At 37.6% G+C, this 27,825-nt stretch overlaps 1 protein-coding gene across 1 annotated transcript in view; it reads left to right on the top strand.

The window, feature by feature from the left end:
- Window positions 1-27,825, top strand: part of SEMA3A (semaphorin 3A) — a 164,970-nt gene that overhangs the window by 103,914 nt on the left and 33,231 nt on the right. Inside the window, exons 6-10 of the mRNA XM_014884314.2 lie at window positions 416-535; window positions 23,121-23,263; window positions 24,391-24,505; window positions 24,603-24,672; window positions 25,747-25,891. Of these exons, the coding sequence (XP_014739800.1) occupies window positions 416-535; window positions 23,121-23,263; window positions 24,391-24,505; window positions 24,603-24,672; window positions 25,747-25,891 (593 nt within the window). The remainder of the gene's footprint in view (window positions 1-415; window positions 536-23,120; window positions 23,264-24,390; window positions 24,506-24,602; window positions 24,673-25,746; window positions 25,892-27,825) is intronic.

Below are 27,825 nucleotides of genomic sequence, written 5' to 3'. Positions count from 1 at the left end.
GGGTCACATAAACCCAGTCGGTTGGCAGGAACCTCTGGAAGTCTCCAGACCAAACTGCTGTTCTAAACAGGGAAATTTTACAGTTAGGTAGGTTTTCTGACCTGAGGCTGCATACTCCTGCCTGCCAGGGTAGGTGCACTGGCTGATACTGTTTCAGCCTAAGAATTCAAACATATTTTTGCAAAGTGCACCAGCAGTCAGCAGATACAGCTCATTTGTGAGAGGTCGCAATTAAGCTCTGCAGTGAGAAATTGGGTCTAATCTCCATTTTCAATGACAATACATTGCATATGGCTTGTTGTTTTGTAATTTACTCATTATCCCTATTAGTGAAATATGAACATATGACAGCTTTCTCTGACTTACCATGACTGGAAAATTGAGGAATGTTGCTTACAATTATGTCCTCCCACAGATGGAGAACTGTACTCTGGCACAGCAGCAGACTTCATGGGCAGGGACTTTGCCATTTTCCGAACTCTGGGGCATCACCATCCCATCAGAACAGAGCAGCACGACTCTCGGTGGCTAAATGGTATGTAAAATGTACATTTCTCTGGTTACACTCATCCAGCCATTAAAGACTAGCACACAGCTCCAGCAACATCTGTGACATATAGACTCCTCTTTTATTAGGAGCAGAATTCTGTCTTAAACCAGTTAAACTAATGAAAATTGATTTATAAATAAGCATTTTTTTGGTTTAATTACACTGAGATTTGTGAGGGTGGTTAAATTTAAAACACACACAGGCACTATGAGCAGCACAGTCATGCAAGTTGGACAGAAGCTCAAGGCTTGAGGCATCAACCACACGTGAACACAAAGTAGCTCCAGAGCCTTGGGCAGGACTGTGCCTTGTACAAGGTTTAATTTTTACTGGGTTGAAGGAGACACTGGCCACACCCAGCAGAAAGTCAACCAGCAGAACTTCATTAGCAAGCCAAAGTTGTCAAGAATTCGGAAAAAGAGAAAAAGGTCCTGGGGATTCCAAATGATTTGGTTTCAAAATACCCAATAGTTTAGCAAGGCACAATAGCTTATATTATTGTATGGATAGTAGTAATTAAACCTGTGGTTGTTTATTTGCATGTCTGAGGAGGGAAAGATAGTTTCAGAGAAAATCTGATTTTGGCTTCGTGTACCAAAATACTTTAGAATGCATCTGAGTACTTTATTCAAGTTCTACTGAAGTCAGGTTTCCAATAGCTCAAATGGAATTACACTTGGCTTTAGCTATACAAGGAAATGAGCATTTTGGAAATGAGAATTCATTGTCTGAAAAAGCTGACATTCAAATTAAGTAATACTAACTGTAGTTGCTGAGTTAATTTAAATTTTAATTTTTTAAGAATTAAGTAGCTCTATTTTGCTGTACATACAGCTTTCACCTGCACTCCTGTTTTTGAATTCACAAATTATTTTATTCTTAGACATTTTTTTGCTCCTAGCCATATTATTTATGTCTCTGCTGAGGCTCAGGCTTTCTTATGTGGTTTTGCAATTTAGTGCAAACTGTTCACACAAATTTTAATGTGTAAGAGCAGAGTATGTTTTAAAACACAGTTTGTAATTAGCTAGTGAAGACCTTCTGGTATCAAACTGGATATCGCATCAGCTGTATATACAATCCACAACATCAATCCCTTACTCATAATTAAAACCACAAGATGCTATTGCAAGTTGGATTAACTCTATATATAGCATACATTGGATACACATATCATGTAATTGTGTATATGACAACTGTGGAACCGTATTTTAATATGAAAAATTTATGAAACTGATGTATATCCCGTTGAATTTAGTTTTACTGCAATTCATGTGGACTACTATCTGTCTGGAGAACTGAGTCAGGTCTACAATGTCTCAGTTCTACAATCTATATTTACCCAGTAACTCAAAAATTTTATTCATTGGGTGATGTTATTATGACAGTAAACAAGACTTCTGGACTTCAGGAAACAGTAAAGTACAAGGGTTATAGACATACCCATCTATCTTGACAGCTGGTAGAGTAATAATGTGTTAAAGATGATCACCATCAACTTTTGTTATGATAGTCATGATGACATTTTAAAGCCCAGTCATGCAAGCAAAATCTGCTTTTGTGCAGTAGATTTGCACAATGACAGCTGAGTCAGGAGGATTTATGCAGTGGGAATACACAGCCATTGTCCACAGACCCTGTACTTCACTGCTGAAAATGTCTCATTCCGTTGTGGATGTGGTTATCAGTCTTTCAGCACTAAATGTGAGAACTGCTTTTCCCAAATTAGCACTAAGGTTACATCTGACAGAGTGCAGAAACCTCAACTGCTTTGTGCTCAAGGTGGGGAGCTGATGAACCTCAAGCTTTTCTTGAATTTAAGTACTTTACAAACTAAGCATAAAGGTAGAAAGACAGGGGTGAAGGTGATTTCCAATCCTAAGTAAAGTTCTTGCACTATATTCCTGTATGGAAAGTTTCAAACTTAATTTAAAACAAGATAAGAATCAAATTGAAACCTTTAGAAATTATTCTCATAACTGTACATAATTTAATGGAGAATGATCCTTAAGTACATTTTTGAAATCTCTCTCTCTGCTGCAATTTAAAACATTTACTTTCCTATTATGGAAAGATTGGCCTAAAATCTGAGCTACAACATTCCTGTTAGAGGTTCTGAAGCTTTACTGTTAATTTCCCAGTGATAAAATCCTGGCAGCCTTTCCACACAGCTCTCCTAATTTCAGCATCTAACGTGGAAATCCAAAAATGATAATAGTTTGGGTTTGAAACTCTGCAGGCATGCCAGTCTTTTGATTATTGCTTTTGTCATTTTAAAAATATAATTATAAAAGAAGCTCTGTGTTTGCACGTCTTTAAAGTGGATATGCTTTTAATAAGTTCTCATTGAAGAATGAAGTGTTCACTGCTTTCTTAAAGATCTATACAAACTATTTTTGAACTTTAAGTTTGCAGACCCTGATAAGATTTTTAGTAAAGACATGTATTTCTACGCAGTGTATTTCTAGTGGTGCTTTCCTAGTTGCTTTTTACAGTGTACTTAGCCTCTGGTGAAAAAAACAGTATTCTAAGGGGCATATCCTGAAAGCTGCAGAACAACAGTTCTGATAAAACTTAGAGACAAATTCTCATCCCTGTAGAGTCTATTAATTAGATGATGAGGCATCCAGTTCTGAGACCTTGCTGGTGTTTACTTCAGTCAGAGAAGGAGCTAAGCTGCTTTTTCCATACTAAGGCTAAGGTCAGAGCTGACAGGGTGCAGAAAGCAGAGCTGTTTGGTACCAAAAATGGAGAGGAGAAGACAGTTGCATGTGAGGAGCTTGCAAACTTTTCCCAGAAATTGTCTTGCCCTGAACTGGCATCAAAGTAGAACAACATTACACAGAGTGGTTAAGCTTATGGATTTAAGCAGGAACACAGAGTTACTATAGAGATTGCACGGTCACATTCTGGAGATGCTCAGCCTTCTTACAGAAATTGTATGTTTTGGGGAAAAGAGCTGTGCCCAGCCCAAGGGAAGGTGCTGACCAGCAGCTCTTAAAGACTTCTTAAGTCTCTAAGAGATATGGAATACTCACAGGCTTCTAAAGCTTTCATTTTGTATAAATAATTAAACAGTCACCAAGCCAAATAAAACAAGAGAGACTGATTCTATAGCCATGTAGTCAGGGCATTCATCTAGAAGCTAGGGAACTATACATCAGTCACTGCAGCCGTGTATATTTAATTATTGATATAGAGTTGGCCAGATGTGACAAGGAAGCATTTGCAAAAACACAGTAAAATAAGCTGGTGCTCAGGGAAGTCATGAACGTGAAAAGCTGCAGTTCAGTGCCCCAGACTGAATCACATGCTTTGTTATAAGCCATGTTCATGCACACATCGAACATTACTGGCTCCTGTGGTATGTGCATGGAGTTTACTCTGCACAAAAGAAGCTCTGGCAATCTAACTCAGTCCCAGTGAGGGTCAAGAATTGTTCTGAACTCTCAGAAAAAAAAATCTGAAGTTGAAAAAAATCTGTACAGCTTTACTATAGGGAGCAACGGCCTTGATGTTATACATATATCTTACAAAGTCTTGCCTATCAGCAAGTACATGATTCCCTTTAAATGTGCTGTTGCCTCTCATAGTTCAGAGGCATAAAGTTATTTTCAAGAAGCATGGATCATGTCTTGCATCCATGAACTGCTGCAGAAGTTAAAAAAAAAAGATGAGTAGAGGCCTGAGCAGTGGGAGCAGCTTCTCCTGGTGCCAGGGAGTTGCTGGCTGCACAGCAGGCAGCGTTTGCTGTACACCATCCCCAGCGCCTTCGTGCAAGGGCTGAGGGCATGGCTGGAGGCAAGAAGGCAGAATTGGCAGTGCAGTCTACCAGAGCAAATGCTGAGCAATGCAAAGGCAATGCACCCAAGGCAGTTTTCAAGCTGAAGATTAGAGGAGTGGAAGGAGAGAGCTTAAAGCTGCTCTATCTTCTCTGACTTGAGCACAGGGGATCTGGCCTTAAATTGTTAACATTTTGTAAAATGAATAATCATAAACATTTATTTTAAAAGCAAAGCAGGATTGGGCTGAGCAAAATCTGAAAGGAAATGAAATCACAAAAGCTGCATTAGGATAGTACTATGAATCTGGTTTGCACCCCAGAAATACTGGCCTCGCTCACCCTCTTTACTAGACCTGGGGTTAAGGGAGATTGTCAGTCTGGATTTCCAGACTTGGCTTGGAATTTCCTTGCTTTTTATGGGTTTAAACCATTCTGTGATATTATTTTAGCATACTTTCCATGGCTTAATTTTTAAAGTGGAGTAGTAACTGTGCTTAGTCCCCTGAGGTTATTGTCCTTGGTAATCTTTACTTTACGGTTACATAAACAGCTGAGAATTATAGAAGCTGAGCGACTGTTCAATAAAAAAGAAAATGCCCTCTTAAATTTAACAGGGTCCAAGGCAGGAAACACGGACTTGATAGTTTCCTGGCATTCAAACAGAACTGTAGACATCACTTTGTCTTGTTTCCACTTATGACACTTCGTTCGTTGAATGTCCCAGCATTGGTATTACACATTCATGATTTTGAGTATATATGTATTGCACAGTAGACTAATGTATGGCAACAGAAAGAAAAGATTTCAGGTAGTTTATAGGATTTTTACCTCTCTAATAACATGCATTAAATGTGTCAAAATGTTAGAAATTAATTACTCTTGCTGAGACTTGGGTGTGTACATACTCTGATCCTTGAGCCTGTACTTACTTGGTCAGCCACACCAAACCCTTTTCCTACCTATACGTAGCCACTGATGGCCCCCTCTGCTGTGCCACTCCCTTGTCCATAAATGCCTTCCTAGTTTTCCATTTTCCAGCTCACCTCTCAATGCAGATATACAGCATGCAGTAAAATACAGGTATGATCTGTGGAACAGAGACACAAAACACAACCATCCTGAACCTGGGGGTGTTTCATAAAATACATCTAAGATCTTATTGGAGGAAGGAGATGATGGATGCTACAAATACAATAAATCTTCATCAAGAGAAGAGCTATTTAAATAAAGGACATATTTTTTAAAAAGTGTGAACTGCATATGATTTTATTTAATCTTCATATTAGAAGTCTTAAACTATGATGGGAATGAAATTAGAAAAAGCTGTCCAATAGAAGTAGTCAGTGAGGCTTAAGTGGTCAGTGATTTTAAGAGGAACTCAGGTAACATTTTATGTGTTATTGTATAGCACACTTGCCTGACATCCCAAGAGATTACAGTGAGTAGACTAAGAAGTCCTTCCAGGTCTGCATTACCATGAATTTACAAGCACATGTTTAAAAAACCTATTGAGTGAAAACAGTGAGGGAAATTTTTTTGTGCATGTCATTTTTTTGTTGTTTTTCTTTTGGTGTTAATTTTCCTGTGAAAGGATTTCTTGCATTTAAAATAGGCATTTCTATATTTGAACAGCTGATACGTCCTATCATGCAGGCTGTAGTGTGGACTGAGTTTTCATTTTCCCACCACGGCTTACAGGAGCATGAACAGCTCCAGCCCTTGTAGAACAAAACATGTCCATATATGCAAGTCTCATTTCTCACTCAATAAGTCCTCCCACCCCCCATTCCCACTATCTTCATTGCTAAGAATAGTAATAAATAATTTCACAGTGATAAATTCCATGTGTGACAAATGCTAATGTCACCTAACACAATGCTAGGGAGTGCTCAGAAACTATGGTGACGATGGCATAATACTGTGAACAGAATGGCACACAAACTCAATTTACAAGGTTTTTTTTCCCCTTAAGTCTGTAGATCCATATTTGAGAGATCGAGTATGAATTTTAAGTTGTTTTTCTCATTGCAATCTAACAAGCTTTTTCTGTACACATATTTTGTTACAACCCATTCTTTTTTCTTTCTTGGAAGAAACGTAGAATTTCTGAAATCTCTCTAATTGTTATTACTTGACATTTATCCTGTCACTCACCTGAAATGGTTACAGATCAGGAAGCCAAAGGCCCTGCTGAATACTTGACCAGAAGATTGAACCAGTATTTGAACGAGTTGATTCAGTTGAACCTGTCAAATAACTGTTCACTGTATCTTTATACAAAGTAAAAGAAGCATTTGGTTCAGAAATGAAAGAACAAGTATCAACTAGAGAATGTGCTTAACAATTTCTCTGAGTGTGAGAAAGGTCATGAAGGTGGTAGGTGGAGACAAGCAGAAATAATAAAATCCTTCCATCAAGTGAAATTATTTTAAATCTTTCTAGGAAAAAGATCATCTCATTCTCTATCCCTCCCTTGCCGCCTAGGATTAGGTAATTTTCTTCATTAAATATCAGTACTATGGATGATATTTTGTTCTGTTTAGGTTGAAAAGATGGTAAAAGTAGCCAAAGGACGAGTTTCGAAGTTGGAGAGGAAAAAGCAAGTAGGAAAGATGAAGCAGCAGAGAACATTCTCCTGGTCTGACTGCACATTTTGAGGGCTTCCTGACACTGTAGAGAATATGACCTGGAGCAGGAAGACTTGCATCAGTAAACATATTGGTCTGAGCTATAGCCACAGTATGCTCCAGGAAGTTAGGATACAAGTTAGTCCAGGAACCTGACTTAGGATATGTGTATATTACATGGTTAACCATAGGGCCATTTCTGGTTTTAACTTGATCAACCTTACTATCCACACCAAAAAATGTAATAGCTGGGAGTGTAGATTAGAAGCCATGCTTTGCTTCAATTCATTCATTCTATGACTCTCTTTATAGTACATATAAGATCAAAAATAATGGTAGAGCTAAGATTTCTTTGTTCACTGTTTCCACTGGAGACCAGAGAAGTTTCTCTGCTGCATAAAGTACAATTTTAGGAAAGAAGTTCATAGTTCTTAAAACAAGCAGTGTGGGATATGACCTCACTCCCAACCAGATCCCTGCAGCATAGTGTTTCTAAAAAGAGATTTGCCAGTGATAGCCAGTTTGAGATCTGCACTCTTTTGCACTGAATTGGTCTATTGATGATGTGCCTTAAAATTGCTAAATTTTAAGATATTTCAATTGTGAATTGAAAGGTCAAAATATCAACATGTATCAGGTTAACAACCCAGTAAATCCTGATGAGTCTCATTTGGGGTGAGATCTGAGAGTGCAGCCATTCCCATCGCCTTCTCTGGAAGGCAGTTGGATGAAAGAGCCAGAACAAGCTCTGGGTAGATGCTGGATGTGGATAAATCAATGTTCCTTTGTACTGGGAAAAACTGGTGATATCATTTAGGTGTTCAGATTTAAATTTGATTATGCAGGTGAGTTGCTTTCTATAGTCATCCTTTATAAAAATAAATCCAAGTCTCATCTGCTTCTTTCAGCAGAAAGAGCTGTGTAAAAATCCATCAGCATGATCACATGCTGTTGGAGAAACAGAGCTCTGTGCCCTTCTCACATTGATAAAAAACATCTGCAATTTTCCAATTATCAATAATCCTAGTGATATTCTATCTCCTCTAAAAAGCATTTTTTCTTTTTTTTTTTTTTTTTTTTTTTTTTTTTTTTTTTTTTTTTTTTTTTTTTACCCTAAGAGGGATTATTTTTTTCTATGGATTTGTTTCAGTGGATAACTTACAGAGTTGCCAGTGGATAGCTTTGTAAAGTGATGGTCTCCCCACTTAAGGTGGGCAAACTTAGTATATTATTCAAGCAGTGGTAATAACCTCTACTAGAAAGCTTTGTGTAGTACCTTCAGTTAATGTATGATTAAAAAGACATTATTTATCTATCTAGCTATCTATCTCTCTATCTGTTACCCACATGCATCACTCCATAGGAAGACTCTCCCTTTTGCCTGGATATAAATCTCAGTAGGAAAAAAAAGAGTCATTTGTCCAGAAAAGGAGTAGTGTTCAGGTTCTAAGTTTGCATTTTGCTTTGCTTTTGGTGTAGAACCCACTTTACATTGCACATCACCAGTTTCTTTGTAATTAACATTTTTGCAGAGATCCAAATCAGCTTAAGCAAAAGGGAAGTTCAGATTAGGTGGTGGGATTCCAAAAACAAAGCCTCTGTGTTACAGACCTTGCAAATTCAAGTAGGTTTCCCATGATCTCTGTGAGAGCTCATCACAGTTCTGATGCTTGAAAACCAGTGCCTTTTAACTACCAAATTGTGCCTCCTTTCTTGTTCACAAAAGTCACTAACCAGTTTTTCAGAAAAGTTAAGCAGAAATCTGTTTGTAGGAGTCACACAGCAGAATACTAATTGATCTAAACAAAGGAGGAGTGGGTCTGTTACAGCCCCCTTTATTGGGATATGACATACATCCGAATTTTCTTTTTGCATTCTTGTGTTGTTTTGTGTTTTTTTCCTTCTGCTCTAGCCATCAATTTAATGAGTGTTGACCCTGTCAATACCAATTTCCTCTTCTCAGGCCACCACGTTCAGAGTTTGGTGGGCATTCAATAGAGATTTACTGTTGACTGGGTAATTTGAGTTCATGTGTGTGGTGAAAAATTAGTGAGGAGAATTACCCAGAAAAGTGGATGCCATGACAATGCATGTCACCATGGTGTGACCAGCTCTGCTGACATAGGTTTCAAAAGCTCTCCCCCTGTGAAAATGGGGCCTGTTTGCAAATTAATTAGTTTCTGGCAGCAGCTTGATTGTTGACCCAAAGTTTGTAGAGTGGAAAAACAATCAGATTAGTGTGTTCAATATAAAGGCCCAGCGCGGTGCTCGAGTGCGATTTGCCAAACTGTTCAAGCCATGAATAGAGTGAAACAAATTCTTTTTTGAGAAGCCAAGGCAAAGGTTAAGTGTGATGTGACTGGAGCACGCTGGCCGTGAGGCGGTGTGGAGAGAATTAAAGGTTTCAGCCACACAAAAATAGAGAGTGCTGAGCGAGTTGCATTGAATTTAATGAAATTCACAGCTTCAGAGCAAAAGTGTTTGGCAATGTTTTAGTCTGTGTTAACGGGAGAAATAAGATGGCTTTGTTTTAAGAAGTTTCCTTTGTTCATCCATGTGGGACACCAGGGACTGAGCCTCTAAAGGGTCTTAGAGAGACTTCCTGAGCTTGCACGCTGTTTCTAAGCACCTGCAGACTGAGGTTTGTACCAGTTCCTCCCACTCCCCACCACACACTGACTCCCTTTATCTCTAATGATTCAATCCAAGCTTCCCATTCATCACCTCCAATATTTGGGCAGGGCTCTTCTTCTATATAGTGCTGGTGTGGAGGCTAATGGACAAATACATTAGAAATCCATGCTTATGAATAAATGACTGGCTAAAGCTTATTATCAAGGTAGTGAGTCAAAAGATACTAAAAAATGCAACAGGCCACATCTGTACCTGATAATACATGACAATGACCCCTATGCAGCAGAGAACTGATTTCTACTCATTATTATTATTATACCTCTCATTTCATTATTATTCTTCATTCCTTCAATGGCTGTTTTTTTATATATGCTTGCCCTTCATCATCCATTTTTGGCACTCAGTATTACTATCATCTGTATAATATTTTCTTTATATCAAACAATCCTTATGCATATTTAAAACTATTGTTTTCCCACTAAGAAAAATAGAAAGAAAGAAAATACCAACTATAGTGAAGGAGCCCGTGTTCATGGGTGGTTGAGGTATCTTCTCTTGGACCAATGTCTTAGCTGTGTTGGCCTGGATCAGAATGCCTGGCAGACCCAAGGGAATGGCAGGCCAGAGCTGCCAAGCTGAAAATATGAAGGGCTCCACACAGCCTGCCACATAGCCCTCACCCCATCAATTAGCTGAGATGCCCAGCAGAGTTAATGATGTGAGGACACAGCCCCTTAGTCTGTTCCCACCTCTTTCCCCCATTCCATAAAATTCCAACTCTTAGCCTGCGACCTGTGCAAACTCTGTGATTTGTTCTCGGTAATGGGGCTGAACCTACCCCCTTCACACTAACATTCCTGAACCGTGAATTGCTTGTCCCAAAAGGCATTTAGTGTTGCTTGCAATTAACACAACTGATTGCTCAAAGCCGGCACCTGAGGTGGCATGGAGCCAGCTGGAAGCATAATTGGCTCCTTAGCTGGAGAAACATCCACTTTCACAGAGGAGTCTGTGGTGACGGAATTATTAGTTCAAAGTAGGGCAGGTATGTGAATACCTGTTCTATACATTAAAGCCTCACTAGCACTAGGCACAGATGAATTATCACAGACTCAAAGCCTCCCTTTCTCTCTGTCTCCGGAACTTCCCCTTCTCTTTGTTCATGAAATCGCGCACGTTTCAGCCGGAATATTTGTAGGGCTGAGTAATTGCTTTTGTTCTTTGGGTTATTTAATTACAAATCTCAGTAGATGACAGGTCCTCTGCTCTAAAGGAAGACATCACATTTGCACAGTTACAGAATCCCAACACAAATGTGTGTGGCAAATCAGTGACTGCAGATTTATTCATGCCCTCTGGGACCTGCACTGCCTTTTCAGCTTAGCATGCAATATGATTTAAATTACAGCTTGTGCAGAGCTGTGCCTTGGGATTACACTCCATGTTTCCAACTGTTTATAGTTCAGTGAGCTTTAACCTCTGTGATTCTGAAAATTAAATAATGTCACGGCTGATATCAAACTTATGTTTGGTACTAGATTGCTAAATACTGTGTAGTATTAAAAGCCTATTTTTACAACAAAGTGGAAACGTCAGTGTATTTAAAACATTGGTAACACATTCAGGTAGTTCAAGAACACAATTCAAAAGTTACACTAGCAAAAAATGGCAAAGCTAATATTAAACTCGATTATCAAGGATGTTGTTTCAACTCCTGTATTTAGCAGAGTTGTGGCTGTGGACTTTACAAGAGCAGGACTGAGCCTAACGCTTTGTGATGACACAAAGACTTTGTAAGATCAAGAAAAGTAGGTAGAGTATCTGTTGTGGTTAAATTCACATTTGTTAATTCCTTGCAGAAGTTCATTATTTCTGAAATATTGTGATATGTCAAATGTTACATCTGGAAGACCTTTTTGTGCTGCAGCTGTGGATATCTTAATATTTCTGTAGTCTTTGAAGAGGAGCAGAGGAAACACCTAATTAGAAAACCTTGTATTTAATGTGACATGTAATTTCTCGTCAGATTATAGTTTGTTGTTTGCAGGGGTTTCATTGATGCAAAAAAATTTAGATTTTTTTTCTCCATTTAGTTCTGCAAACCCATGTTTCCAGGAAACTGTCCCAGTCCCACTTGAGTCACTTCACTATGGTCCTTCCCAGGCTCTGTCAGGAAACACTGTAAAACAAAAGGGTGAAACTGATGTCAACAACAGCATCATTTAGGCCACAGAGCCTCATTCATGACTGTGGTGTAAGAAAGGGGGAACAGGAAGAGAAAAGGACAAATGGGAGAGACAAATGGATACTTATTTTTCACTTGTAAAGACAGCATGTTGGACTAAATAACAGAAAATAAAGAAAAGTTCACACAATTTCAGTTATCAGATATGATGCACAGATCACAGATACACAAAATGTTTGACAAATGGTTCCTCCTTTGATGCCTTTAAATTTTGATAGTGAAATAGATCCTGAACTTCCCATTTTGCTGCGTTTCCCAAGTGATGCTTCTTTTTCCCCTTGATCTTTAATATGCCCTATACTACTTATTTCAGGCTTCAATGCCCAGCTCTTAGTTATCAAAGTGTTGTCAGAAATATCCCATCCCTTGCTGTTGCATAAATTCATCAATTTTAAAAAATGGCTGTGATTTTTTAAACATGTAGCTAAGTTCTTTTACAAACCATATGGTTAAAAAAAAAAGATATGGTAAAGTGTATAGAAAGTGTATAGTAACGTCTAAGAGGTCAAAGTAGGAAGGTGATCACCAGCTAATAGTTGACAGTCAGAAGCAGTGAATGCCACAGATGATGTGCTGTTGTACAGATAACGTACAGTGTTATTGAAATGTGATAACATTTCTTTTAAGGAACTCAATATCAGTCTCGAATGTAGCAGTGTTGTCCAAAAAACTGTTGCACGTGACCCACCAAAACTGAGGCTGATAAACCTTTTTTTAGCTCTTTCTCCTCTCTTCTGAGATCACTGTATCACTGGTGTTTGTAGGCTGAATGTTTCTGTTAGTAAGGTGAGCTGCCTTGTTGTATTATCAGGGAAAATTGCCTCTTTCAATGGCAAGGGTTAAACTCTAGATCTTTGGGACTGCCATTTATTGTACAACATCCAGCAGAATTTGTTGTTCCAGAGCAGTTAGAGTTGCCACAAACACACTGAGTAAATGAAAACAAAATTGTTCCCTGTCTGATTTACCTTTTAAAGTGATAAGCCGGACTATGTTTTCATTAGGTTCTTGGATTACGGAAAAGAGTATTTTTAACATATCTTTATATTTGAATAAATTTAATTTCCTTTTGGTAGGCTTTAAAGATTTCTGTTCAGATAAGTACAGCAAGATTTGTAGGAAGATTTTGTTCGAGAATTTGGAATAACAGAATCAAGATAATCTTTCAGAGACAGCTTTTTTACAGATGATCATTCAGAAAAAGCAGAAGAAAAGTTACTTTGAAGACTGGATTACATATTTTTCCCACTCACTGCACAGGTTTTATGAAATAGCTGCAAGCATTCAGTGATAATACATTATATCCGTGAGTATTGCCACATATCTGAGGATTGGTGTTTATTGATTCTTTTACAGCTATTTGGGCAAAATTCAATATCCTTGTAAGTCAGAAGTGTTCCAGTGATGTCAGTGAGATTATTCATATTTCCTGAGCTCTATAACAACATTTGTCACACTGTAAAATTTGGTAGTCATGGGGCACAGCTCTCTTCAGTTACCCGCTCCTTCAATCTCTTTATCCTGTTCTCCTGTTTCTCTAAAGCAACTTCCAGTAAGGGCAGAAAAAAGCTCCATGGGACAGAAAGGTACAAAACCTTTCTATGTGGTATTTTACATGGACTTGTGAGTCATCAGCTTTTTCACAAGATTGTGTAAATGGATTGTCATTATCAATACTCAGTTCTGTTCCATGTTTGACATACTGTCAGCTTTAATATTTTGTGCTGGACCTGTTGGTAGAAAGCGTTCTTTAAAAAAAAATCCAGTTTCCCTCTTATTACAGGGCCTATATTTTTTTATTGCATTTCTTTCTTTTATTACTTTTTAAATACTTCTGTTAAACTTTCTGCCAATTCTTCTCCCTGTGATTTATGTATCACAAGCAAGCGCGCTGCAGTCCTCCCTCACTGCTTTTAACAAACACTAAAATTGAGTCTGATACAATGAAATTTTCATTCTTAAAAGTCACAGAAATTATATCAAATATTTTTGAACTTCTGTCAGTGAATAATAATAAAAATTAAAATAGAAAAAATAAAAAGAGTTTGCTTGTCCAGAATTAAAGTGCAAACCAATGAAGCAATGTTTGAGAAGAAAAACTGTGACAGTCCAGAAAGTTGCAAAACTTTCTGTCTGAAGCAACTTCACAGTTTTCATCTCACCTGTGCTCTCAAATGTTTTTTTTTCTTTTTTAATGAACAGAACTAAGTTTCATATCAACAATAAGTGAGTGCATTATTTCAGTTGTGTAAAACTCTGTTAATTCCTTATGTTGACTGAAGCTAGATAAAGTTGGAAACAGGCAGTGCTCACATGATTACTGAAAGAGATTGTCATAACTGATGCTATCACACTGAATACCTCAGGTTGTGCTGAGGGTTTTGCTTCCTCTTACAGATGCCTTATTGCATTTTGTGTTGCTGTGCTGCACTGACACATGAGCTAAAGCCAGTCATTCATCCAGCTCTTTCCTCAGTCTTTGCTGCCATCCCTCATTAATCCTACTTTAATGGATTTTGTGCCACGTTGCTTTACACTAGCTGTAGAAGTTCATTATACCAACAAAATGTTTCTTGTAGTTTGACAAAGTTACCTCGTTCTTTAGCCAAATCTAAAGGATTTAACAAAGAAATCGAATTACAGGAAATAGGAAAGGTTAGGAAATTGCTGCAGGAGAGTTCTCTACTGGAGGACTCCTTGGGAACTGATGTGGGCTGATGATCATTTCCAAATGAATGAACATCCTTCACTGAGAGCTGAAACTGTGGTAGAGTCCTGTCCAGTTTTTGATGTGACATGAGGGAGGAAGTTTTCTCTACAGCTACACAATCCCTTCCACACACTTCAAATTGAACCTGGCAGTACAAAATTTGGAGATTTTCTTCCTGTTTTCAAAATAGATGATTTTTGACACAAAGGACATATTTGTTCACTTCTTAGGAAGAAAAAAGTAATATTTCTGTGGGCAAATGGCTCTGGAGTCAGGGTTGTGCACTGCATGGAGCTGACAGAGAAATATTGGGAATTTAGCTTTCAGCAGACAGAGGCTGAAGATACGATTTTCAAGCCAGTGCTGTTCAGCTTTTGCTAGTGATAGTGCTGAGGGCTGTCCCATTTTGCCTACACTGTAATATGTTTGCCATGTTAATTCCCAGCTATTCCTCACATTCAGCCAGGTATTTGCCTCCTACAAAGTGCTGTGTCATGAGTTTGGCTACAGCATGTTCCCTCAGCCTTCAGGACACCTTTTTGTACCCTTAATTTCCAGGTGGCAAAGAGGAAGAATATTCCACCAAGACATAAACACACATCTCTCAGCATTCAAAAAGGCCTGAGAAAATCATATTAATGGAGAGGAACAGGTTTTGGTTTCTGACTTCTAGGATCAACTGCCATAAACTGCTTCAGTATCTCCAGGGACTTGTGCTCCACCTGTGAATCTTCAGAGCTTACAAAAGGCAGGCCTGTAGCATGAGTCTATATGCCAAAAGTCTGTAACACCCCAAATCAGAAACATCTTTTGTCTTCAGAGCCTCCACGCTCCACTTCCTCTCCTAATACATCACTTCTTAGCATAAAGACTCTGGTATTTAGTTCTTGTCACTCATCCAGAGCTCTAAAGATGTAGGTTACACAGTTAAGGCACAGGCTTTCTAGTGTTTTTATTTCCAAACATCAATGTCAAAAACTTCAGATAAATGACTGAGAGAGGAAGAAACAAGCTCTTAGCTGGAACTCTCATTACCTTTAAGAAATACGGAAAATTGAGATTAAAGTATTCCTAAATGGAGACAATGTGCTGCAAGCATCACTTTCTGTTCTGTGATGGACACTAGTTTTCTCAGTTGCCCAATTACTCTCTCTGAGGGACAAGTAAATAAGTTTAAAATTAATTGTGTCGATAGATATATAACAACCTTAAAACACAGCCAGTAATGGAAAAGAGGTGTTAATTTTGCTTGTTGTTCTGTGAGGAGATAATAATCACCTCTTTTAAATTAAGCAGGGTGGATAGATCATAAGCATTGTTTTGTGAGAAATCTAATTTATGTTGAGCATTAAGCTATAATTTTACTGAACTTTTGTATTCACTTTTCTTCACCATATAATTAGTCTTTAACAGGAAATCCAAACTATTGTTGTCTCTTTAGAACAAAGGCTTCAGAAACTGATAATTGCATCAGAGATCAACATTTTCTCCCTTCTCTTTCCTGTGGGAGCTAAAATGTTATTCCCAAAATATAGTCATGCTGAATTATGCCTCTAAGGCAGAGGAGATGAGGGATCTTGGGGTGGTGGCATTGCCTTGGCAGGTACTCAGGGACTCATTTACACAACTCTAGAGGTGCTGAGCACCCCAAACTGAGGTTGTGCTCCTCTTAGTGTCATTTGGCCCCGCATCACTGCCAGCCCCTGGGAGGGCATCCCTGGCTCAGTCCCCAGCCTGGCCTTGCCAAGTTTTCACTTTTCCACTTATCCCCTGCATGGAGCCTGAATGCTTTAGGATGTTACAACACACTTGCCCTTTTTTGCTTTTGCCTCAACTGCAGATCAGTAATTCCTTTAAAAAACCATCATTTAAATTCAGTTTTGTTGTTTCTCACAATGAGAACGATGCATGGATAACGCTTATAGTCGAGCCACTGTAAAAGCCACAAGGGCTAGACTCCTGTCACTGTATGTGTAAGTGTACCATTAAGATGTAGAAGAATTTACATGTCTAAAAATATGGTGTGACTTTTTAAATGCACGTCTCTTTGCGTGTTACATTGCTGCTGCACCCATGTATTGAAATGACAGAGGAGTGATATATTGTTGCTACTATTAATACCTTTCATCCTTGAAAGTCTGTAATCTCTTTGTGTCACACAAGTCACCACTGAAGCATAGCAGTTGGATTCTGCAGAGGACGGGTTTGTTGGCTTGAGGTTGTTTGTTTCTTTTTTAATTATGAAAAGAGTTTGGAATATTTTTTTTTAAGTAAACTATTGAATTTAAAAGAAGCCTTAGTTAACCTTACACTTATTAGCATGTTTTATAATCTGTCTCAGAAAAATTGCCTTTACTAATCTTTGAAAAATTGATAAAAAACAGGATATCACCAGCTGACATAACTAATACATACTCTAAGATCATCTTTACTCAGAGATAAACCGCTTGATGAATATCATCAGTCCTTAAAACTCTTTTCTGATGGGAATTTCCATTGCAAAATCAGTGAGGGACTGTAGGGCTTCTTACCTTGTAATAGCTACTGACAGCTTGATCATGCGTGGCCTGCATGCCACACATCCTCCTGACTTTGTAAATAGCATCTTTAAATGACATCTCTACTCTGTGGTCTGTCCTTTCTGTGTTAGCATCTGACAATAAGTTACCACAAAACCCTCATATTAGCTCCATAATAGCCACAAGTTATCCCTTGTGCAAACAGTTCCTGCGTTGAGGATGTGGTCTGATGCCATCCGTGTTATTGAGGAGCTTCGCTAGAAGCAGTGAATCCATGAGAGCTCTGCTGCGTTTACCTGAGTCAACAGCAGCAAGAGGAATGTGGAAATTGAGGAATTTAAATGAAGGGACTTTGAGAGAGCAGCACTAAAAGCTTTGGTGTTTTGTAAGCTACATTCGAGTGTGTAAAACCACAAACCATCTTAGCTCTCTCATCACCACATATTAACAGCTTTGTCCTCTGGTGACCTTGCTGAGGCAGAAGCTCTGCTCTGCACATTTGTGGCTGGAGCTGCAAGTCTCCTCTCCGTGGGTAGTAGGGCTCACAGTGAGAGCAAGTCCCGATTTTGTGAGGACAGTGTTTGGCTCTCTGCGCTGGGTCTCAGTGGATGGGTGCTGTATGTGCTTATGAAGTCTTGAGTAGCTGTCTATTTTTGTTGTTAAATTTTTAATTTCATCTTCTCTAGTCTTCCTGTCCTCAGGGTCCCAGTCACCCTCCAGTACTTGTCATTAAATTACAGCAATTGCAGTTTTACTAAGCATAAAATTTCCCTAGTTTCTTAGAATCTTCTTGCTGTGAGCTGATAAATTAGTCATTTTGACCATAAATATACAATAATAGGGGCATCCAGTTCAAGCTCTTTACAAAACATTTTCTAAGAGAACTGCCCTTTGGCTCCTGTCAAGTGATGAAGAGATGACCCCAGCTTCTGTTCCTTCAGCTTACTCAATCTTGACAGCTAAAGGTAATTTCTGTGCCTTCAAGTTTATAGATCTTCATTAAAATGCTAATACAATTCATTTAGAAAGCCAATTTATGACTTTTATTGTTCTTGCTCTTGGGAGTGTGTGTGTATTTGTATGGTTGTTGTTGCTAAAGAGTAACATTTGTTAAAGAACCAGTGCAGATCGATTTACCTTTGCTTTTCCTCAACCCAAAATGCTGAGACAGGCAAAACATGTTTCCATTACTTAAATAAGCAAACAATGGCAAATAAATCATAGAGGCAGCTGGACCAAGGTGTCTTTTTTATAAAGAGCCAGATTTCTCAGGAAGGACAGTTTAATGGGCTGCTGCCAGTGAAATATCTGAAGAGCTGGTAATTGCAGGAGGGCACAAAAAGTGTTGTACAAAGGTGCCATGTGGGATCTGAGAAGCAGCACCACAGCCAAGACAACTGGAAAAAGGAGACTGAAAAAGGTGTGGGCTTTAATAATTTGCTTAGTAAAGGCTGATTGTTTTAAATAAAAATATGAGTTTTTATTTTTAGCTTGTTCACTTTGGCTGCAAGATCAGAGAAGTGTTTTTAGCTGTAATTTTATTTTGATCGTGTTTATGCTGAGGCTTTGTTTCTCCTTTGATCATGCTTAAACACGTTTCAGAAATGTTTGTTTGATGTATACTGGTTTTTAAAGCAGTCTTCCACATTGTCTGCCTGTGTTTTTTAAAAGCAATGAATCATTGCAAAATATTTACTGTCAAATTATTTCTTAAATCCATTTTCCCAAAACAAGCTTTCTGGACTTTTAGCCAATGGGAGACTCCTTTCAGACAAGAAAGTGTTGAACTGTTGTAACAGCATTTCTGAGGGCTACGTGGATTGGAGGCAGTTTTAGGGTTGCAGAATACTCCATAATTCATACTCAGAAATTTGAAGTCATTCCATCTACCCCCAATAGCTTCAGTGCACTGACTTTTACAATTGTTAATGGTGGGTTTGGATAAAAGTCCTGCTTCCCATTCAATAAAACTTGCTTGAAGTTCATTCCAGCATTTCTTTTATGACTGTGTTGTGTTGAATGCATGAAATAGGTCAACCCTGACTGAATTATTTTAAACTTCCCATGGGGACCCCTTGATACCAAACCTGTTTAATTTTGCAGGGTAGGGCAGAGCAGTCTCCATACTTGAACATACACATTCATGGATGACATTCTTTCTTCTGCTGCATGGGTGAGCAATTAGGAGAGTCAAGGAGAAGTCCCTAATTCCCTCATCTGTGGATATCTCCCTTCTAATCCTCAAAGAAGAGCAATAAAAAAGTGCTGTGCAGTCCATGGAGAGGGCTGTGTTGCGTGACTGCTGGCCATCTGGCTGGTTGATTCATCAGGACCCTCACCAGCCAGTAGTGAGCTCTGAAGCCCTGGGGTTGAATGCAAGTGTGCATCAAGCCTCAGGAAAGTCAAACAGCCCCTGTGCTAGTTAAACAATAAAGAACACACTACAGATCACTGGTTCTTAGCTTTATAACTCATGAAATTATCAACCACTTTTCTCTCCCTTTCCCCACTCATGGTAGCATGATGTTTCTGTAACAGTTACATTCATGCTGAACAGAAATTAATCTATTTCTACATGCAGCAGACACATGTAACCTGCTCTTCATTTATTTGATTCACTGCATAGACATAGATCTGTTTGATGGAAGAGGGTAAAAACCCAAGCACCACCAGGTAACAAGAGCAAGGGCCCTATAACATGAAGAACCACTCTTCTGTTGACTGAAACATATCAATTTAACTAGATGGCAAAACAATCAAGGTGTGCTCAGTAGGAAACATTAGTGTTGTTTAAGAAAAGCTGTTCCATGATGTACAATGGAAGCGTTTCTAATATGAGGTTGTGTTACTACTTCGTTTGCAGGGATGTAGATAGGATTATTAATCACCCATTGAAAATCTGAATCCGTCTCAGATGAGCACTGGTAAGAAGTGTATGCAAAGCATACTCACACGTGCTCTGGCTGTGACATTAATTTTATCTGCCTGCCTCACAACCCTCTTCTATGCTATCACTCTGACAGAATCATTTTAAATACATATTTTCAATTTATTCAACTCACTATTCGCTATTTTTCTATCATTGTTGTGTCAGTCCTGCTTTAATACTAAACTGTCTTACTATTTCTGGTTCACTTGCAAAATTATGAGAGGGAAAGAAAAGTATAACAATAACAATACACTAACCGAGGGCAAGTTTATATAACCAGTGCTATATCAGCAATATTTTTGACTGAAATGGGACTCCCCACAGTATCTTCATAGGCCAATGTAAAGTTAGATTTTTGATGCCTGATAATATAGTGATTTATTTTAGAACTTGATACCTTGTGATTTACAAAACCCATTGCGCTAGAAACAAATCATTCAACCGTTTGGGAATGTGTTTAAGTTTTGGTGGAATATTATTTTTTACCCTTTTTCATTAAGACCTTAAGGATGTAAAAACAACATATTCAGAAAAGAGGTTCTCCAGATCCAGTAGCCAAGAACAGTGTCTTATAATGGGTATCCTCTTTCTCTGCTTTCCTCAGACTGCAGTGCAGAAATCTTCAAGCTGTAACCCTTGTTTCTTGAGATTCAAGTTGCATGCAAAGCCCTAGTATATCATATAAAAAATAGTTGAGATATTATTTATCTTGGGTCTCATGTTAGTGTAACTTGAAGGCTATTAAATGCATGCTAGAAAGAAAGGAAGGACATTTAATAGCTTGCATTACTGGGTTTGGGGTGGAGAGCTTAAGATCTCAGATTTTTCATGTTCTCAGATGTCTAAAAGTGTTTACTTTAAGAGACAATAGGTGGTAGACACAGTTTCACAGAGATCTGTTGTGTAGCCTGTGTTGTTTAGCACGTTCATAAATAACCTGAAAAAGAGGTTGGATGAGAGGTTGGGGTTTTTTTCACATGAACCTTAAGTTATTCAGCACAGTGAGACAAAGAAAGACTGTGAAGGATCACAAAAGGATCTTATGCAACAGGGTAGCTAAGCAATCAAATGACAAATTAAATTATTCTTGATGAATGATGTAGTGATAATCCATGGGGAAAACTATGAGGAAAACATGCATATCTTCACTTTTAAAAGAATGGGCTGTGGACAGAGCACCACCAATGAAGAGTGAGGTTCTGGAGTTATGGCATGTAAATTCCCTGGCAATTTCAGGTTACTGTTTAGGAGCTGTCAAATCCGTATTAACTGTTAGGAATTCACAGAGAAAAAAAATAGAACAAGGGAAAAATAGCTCCAGCCGTTGTTAAAGAGTAGTTCATCCACGTATTGATCACTGAGCATTTTTCCAATACAGAATTGAGAGGAACCAAATGAAGTTATTAAGATCAATGTTCAAAACAGAAAATCAGAAGTAAATTTTAATTCATTGCATTGTGTAGGTGAGGAACAAATTCCAAAAGGACGTGTTGACTTCTGGAAGTTTGCATGGGTTCAAGATGAAACTGGACAGATAGCTGGATGAGAAGTCTATTGAGAGTTGACTAAGGACACAGAAAGCAAGGAGGCTCAGGGAATCAGCTACACTGAAAACAGTTGAAGGAAGGGACTTCATTCTTGGAGAGTATTATTTGTAATCACTATAGTCTTTCTTGTCTTGAATAATTATTTCTGGACAATCTTGGAGGTTGTGTATTGATCTAAGTAAACTTTGGCCTAAGCCAGTAGGGTCATCTTCTGTACTTACATCTATATATCTATATATATAGATATAGATATATAGATAAGATATAGATATATAGATATACATGTATGCACCTACACACACAAGTACATGAGAATATATACATTTATATATACACAGAGTACATGATAACACACACAATATTATGCTGTATATACTCATATAATAAAAATGTCTAAACTTCTATGTTCATAACCTATCAAAGTATGTTACTTAAAAACACTGCCATCCTTAATAAGGCAATGTGTTACAAAGGCCAGCTAGTGCAAACTGGCAAAACATAGCAAAGTTCATTATTTCCATGACTATATAGCAATAAACATACAATGAAAAGATGTTAATACAGACACTAAAATAGCTTACAATTTCACACAGGAACAGGACTCTGAGTAGTTAAATATAGTTCACAGTTAATTATCCCAGCAGGATGTAGAGTGGTTATAAAACAGATTGGTAAATCTGTTGGATATGCCTTCTTTTTCCAAATATAGTGAAAGATACCAGCTGAAGTATCTCTGTAAAATACAGCTATGAGCCAGATGCACCACTCGTATGAATTTATTGATGTGAATTCTATAAAATTCTCTCTCCCAAAACTTCTTAACAGTATTTTTATGTAACCCATGAGTATGTCAACATTATATGTATTTTCACTTGTTGGTGTATCTTTTTTACCACCAAATAAAGTTGTCACTCTAATCTCTAAGAAATAAAGTATATAAAATAAAACTTTACAAAAATGGCAAGACAAACTATTTCAATAACTTGAGCAGAAATTCTAAAATATATTTCTCTTCTGAAAAGAAGACAAAAATTTGGGAATTTAGGGTATCATGTGGAAGTAATATCAATCAAAATGTGTTTTTCAACTTAACTTTTTTTTTTAACAGTAATGCACTAACAATTTTCTAGATGTAAAATATTTTTAATTGCTAAAATGAGAACTTTACATTTGTCTCCATAATTCTTTCATTTTAATTGTGACTTACATAGAAAGATTAACTGAAGTCCAGACATATGAAGAACAAGAAAAATGTCAGTAATAAATACATGGAATTATGAAACCATGCTGTAATGTTATACAAACATTTGTAAAAAGATTTCATAAACATTTAATTGCTCCAATAATAAAGTTTTGTCCATTGAATGCCTGTAGCAAACACCTCTCTGTATTAAAGATAAGAGGAATGTAAATACCTGTCACATATTAACAGGTGATGATGTACCTAATACAGAAATATTTGCCTTGGTATGCAATTATTTGGTCTTGGGAAGAAAAATGATAGTCCATTTATGTAAGGAAGAGGAATGATCCAGTTGTTGGAGTATTAACGTGCAAGTGGCATTGTCTTCTCAGATCCCAGATTTGTCAGTGCTCACCTGATACCGGAGAGCGACAATCCAGAAGATGACAAAATCTATTTCTTCTTCCGTGAAAATGCAATTGATGGAGAGCACACTGGAAAAGCCACTCATGCCAGAATAGGGCAGATCTGCAAGGTAAGATGATGACTTCTTGGTGTGATTCTGAATGCACTTGCAAAGCAATTTTAGAAACTGCATTTTCTCGCCTGTGAAATATTCAGTATTAATATTGGCATTGTACTAAAGCAGGGGTCATCCCAAGAGACAAATGGTGTGGGGATGACATACTGAAATGAATACTATTCAATTCTTTTTTGGGGGAAGGAACTTCACAAACTATGATGTTTGGAATAAAAAGCCATAGGTATCTTCTGAGGCTTAGAAAGTGTCTGCAAAAGAAAGTCTTTTACAGGAAATGGGGTACTTCCAGGTAGGACAAAAACGTTTGAAGAATTTTCTTTTTAAATGTCAATACCTTTCCATTCACACATTAGTGAAAACCTCTAAAAGAGAGGCAAAGGAAGACACAGCAAAATAATTGTTCAAGGTTAGCTATAGAAATGGGCAGCCTCTGAAAAGACCCTTAGTGACTGCAAGATGAATCATTTGTCCACACTGATAAATGTCCAGACGGTTTTCTGATAGACTTTCTGCTAATGAAATTATATTTTAAAATGTCGTAGCTTTGGCAAGTGTGGTGTTTAAAGTAAAATTTCCTGTTAATCCATAAGCACAACTTCAGTTTATCTCCTTGAATTCAGAGGTTCCTACTTTAAAACCAATTACCCCACAAGTATGAAGTCCTCGGGGCCCTACATTTCACGGCTGTACAACTGATTCCACTGTTCTGGCACTTTTGTCTACTTTGTTCATTTCAAATTTCATTTCTACTTTGTTCCTACTCAGTTAAGCATAATAAACACCCTCAGCTTTTCCAGGACATGGCAGACTGGGAGCATTGGAGCAAGATATTCTGCCCATTTCTTTTTTTCCAGTGTTATATATGTATAAAGGTATATAAAGAGATGTGAGGGGTTTGGTTTTTAAATTATGAACTAGTATGAAATATGACACAATACAACGTAAAATAAAAATTATTCAGATTTCATGTCTTTGCAACATAATATTGCTTTTGTATGTAGAGGGTGAATTCTCTTGTTTTCTTTAAATGTCATCTTATTTGCTGTATTTTCTCTGTAATGTGATGATCCTTCAAACAAAGACTGTTGCTAAATATTAATATAAAATACTTTTGTTACTAGAATGACTTTGGTGGACACAGGAGCCTTGTTAACAAATGGACAACTTTCCTCAAAGCACGTCTGATTTGTTCTGTACCAGGACCCAATGGCATTGACACACACTTTGATGAACTACGTAAGTGGCAGCAATGCCTGCAATATAGAAATGTCTTCAGGTATTATCTGTATGAATTTAACCTAATTTTCTTTTCATTTTCTTGTTATCATTACAGAGGATGTGTTCCTAATGAACTCAAAAGACCCTAAAAATCCAATAGTCTATGGAGTGTTTACAACTTCCAGGTACAGAGCATATCGTTTTACTTGCATGGAAACTTGGGTGGCTGCTTGTTTTAAAGAGGTCTCTTTGTTAAAAGTGTTTTTAAAAAACACAAAATTTTCTTAACCTTTGAACTGAAAAGTCAATGGCAGTAAGAAGTAATGAATTAGGTTTCTTTCTTATGAGCAATGTACATCATCACTCTGAAGCTAGCAGACACAAAGACTATCAGTTTCTCAGGCTAGTCTTGCATTGAATTGGCTTTTTATAGCAGGGATCAGCATTTGTAGCCCTTTCCACACAGATTTGGGAAAAAGAACACAAGTATAAATAAACCTATTTGGAGGCAATGAAAAATAGGAAATCTGTGGAGTGAGAAATTGGCTAGTCAAGGAGATATTAGTAAAAAATACTGCTGAAATCTGGAAAGTCTAATGATCTTTCAAAAGTTCTGTTATAGAATCACATATAACTGTGACTTGAATGTTTTTGTAACATTGTGCTTTCACCAAGAACAAAATATACTTGTAGCTTTGGCTTGAGGAAGGTTTGCAGTACTGGTTGTATTGCCACATTTATCTGTGAAGGAAACAAGTTTTAGTTTCTAAACAGAAGGAATGTTTCTAGTGATACCAGGCATAGAGGAGGGAGATTTACAAGTCCTTATTGTCTTCTGTAAAAAATGTCAGGGTAAGAAACAACAGTGAAGTTTGCACTTGTGCTGCCCAAGTGATGGAAGAGACTGCAAAAAAAAAAAAAAAGAAAAATGTGGAGTGTAGGAAAGAATGGAATAGTTCCCTAGGGAAAGCCTTACTGAAATTTATTCAGATTTGGGCTTTGGCCTTCTGGGGACAAGATGTTTTAAATAGTGAAATAGCAGCCATCTGCTTAGGAAAATGTCTGTGAGATCGTATCAGTTTTGCTGAACTTTCACAGGAGGTGAGTGAGGATTGCTCTGAGACCTGTCAGAGGTTTGATAATCAGCACATGCAATAAATTAGAAAGCATCAAGCTGCTATTCCCATAGCTCTAGCACCTGATTAAATCGACTGATAATTTAAAGAAACTGTTTTGATTTCTTCTCCCCTCATTTTCAGTAATATCTTCAAGGGATCAGCAGTGTGTATGTACAGCATGACGGATGTGAGGAGGGTGTTCCTTGGTCCTTATGCCCACCGAGATGGCCCCAACTACCAGTGGGTTCCCTACCAGGGCAGAGTGCCATATCCACGGCCAGGAACTGTGAGTACCCTAAGAAATCTGAACTGGGAAAACTGTGGAAAATATTTTCACACATTACATGGTCCTTGAGCTGAGATCCAGGAAAGAAACTGACACAGATAACAAAATGGATAGAGTGGCAGAAGGGAAAACTAACAGTTCCTCCAGGTCCAGAATGTACTGATTTTCTTGTAACATATGAAACTGCAGTAACAACTTCACTTGGCTTTTAATTTTGGCATTCGTATTAACAACTTCAAAAGAAGTTTTGGTAATGGCTGGAGAATTTTACTGAAAGTCAAGTGTTTCATAAATTATATTGCATTATCCTTTCCTTGGAATTTGGTTTTTTTTCCAAATACTGGCTGAGCCATTCTTAATGAGAATGAATGGAAAACAGTGGATTTGCCTGACTGGTAGGAACTTTCAGTGAACATTAAATCTAGGACAGCGAAACAGATATTTCTGCAATAAATTATAGAATCACTACAATAATTTCTAACTTCCACTGGGAATTTTTTTAAATGTCTGCTTTTACCTGATTCTCTAAAATATCAAGCTTTATAAGACATCCATATTTCAACTGATATTATCACATTCTAAAAATATTTAACTGCCTCTGAAATTTCCAGTAGTCTAAAAAGATGGGACATTTATGAAAAAAACATTAATTGTATACATTGAGATCGCTTCTTAGTTTGTATAAGTCAGCTTGGCCCATTTATGTTGAGAACTGTCATTGCAGAAGATTAAATATATATATACACATGTATACATATAAATGTATATGTGTAAATAATATATATGTCTTCAACATTCTTTTAAAAGTCTTCTTAAATATGAGGCACAAAAGAAAGCAGGAATAGCTTTGATTCTTTAGTTCATCATATTTTCTACTTTTCTCTGGTATGTTTGAAATTGTCCTTTCAAATCTGATCTTTCAACTGATATATATGCTCAGCTAATGAAAATTACTTCCTAAGTAAAAGAAAACAGTGGCTCCCTGACAGCTGAATTCCTCAGCAATCCTCACTCCTTCACCGCAACTAAAGGAATTTCTTATATTTTCCAGAGTTAAAAGCTGCATAAAAGCTGCAGCATAAAAGAAGTTTCATTTCTCATCTGATGGTGAACCTTTTTTTTTCATTTATGACAATTAATTCTGTTATGTCGGGGAGGTGGTTTTTTTTTTTAATGTTCTATTGTTTTACAACTCTGTAGAAAATGTGAATGAGTAGATATTTTTGGTATTTCTTGTATAGCTAATCTCACCTGTTAAACTAAGTTTAATAGACTTAGTGTTCATTGTTCTGTTTCTTTATATTTCTCTTTGATTCCAGTATCAATTAACCTTTGTGAACAAAACCAGTTACTAGATATTATGTAGAACTATGGACAAAGAAGAATGTCGCATGTTTCTATTACAGAAATAGACTGAGATAAAAAAACTGACTGCTGCACACAGGCCCTGTTGTATTAATTCCTCTGCAGAGATCCAATGCAGCTCTGTTGAGATTGTAAATGCACAACTCAAATGTTTGCTCTTAAGACGGGCAGTTCTGTGTCCTGTGATCCAGTTCTGGCCTCAGTTCTGCCTGGGGGTTACTCCAAGACTTCTCTGAGGGTCTTGATCTGAGCTGCATATGAGAAAAGAAGAACTTGATAAACTTCCTCAGAATAAGCAGAAAAACAAGGACCAGAACTCAGCCCTTAAGTGGCAAAGTGAACTAAGACACCAGAGCCTTTGTCAAAGTAAGGAAATGCAGTTAGGTTACAAATACTTTCGTTTCTGGCTATCTTATCAGAATGGAGTTTACAATTTCATTATAAAATGCTTTTATGAAGATTCACGAAGTGCAAAGATGCTTAGATTCCACTGTAAGCTGTTTTCTTGTCTAAAGGCAAACGTGATCCCAAATTTTACAGGTCAGCTTAGCCCCGTGGATGTAGTGCAG

This window comes from Sturnus vulgaris, chromosome 5 (genome assembly GCF_052056855.1).
Source record: "Sturnus vulgaris isolate bStuVul1 chromosome 5, bStuVul1.hap1, whole genome shotgun sequence".
NCBI lineage: Eukaryota > Metazoa > Chordata > Aves > Passeriformes > Sturnidae > Sturnus > Sturnus vulgaris.
This window is presented reverse-complemented; position numbering and strand designations above follow the sequence as displayed.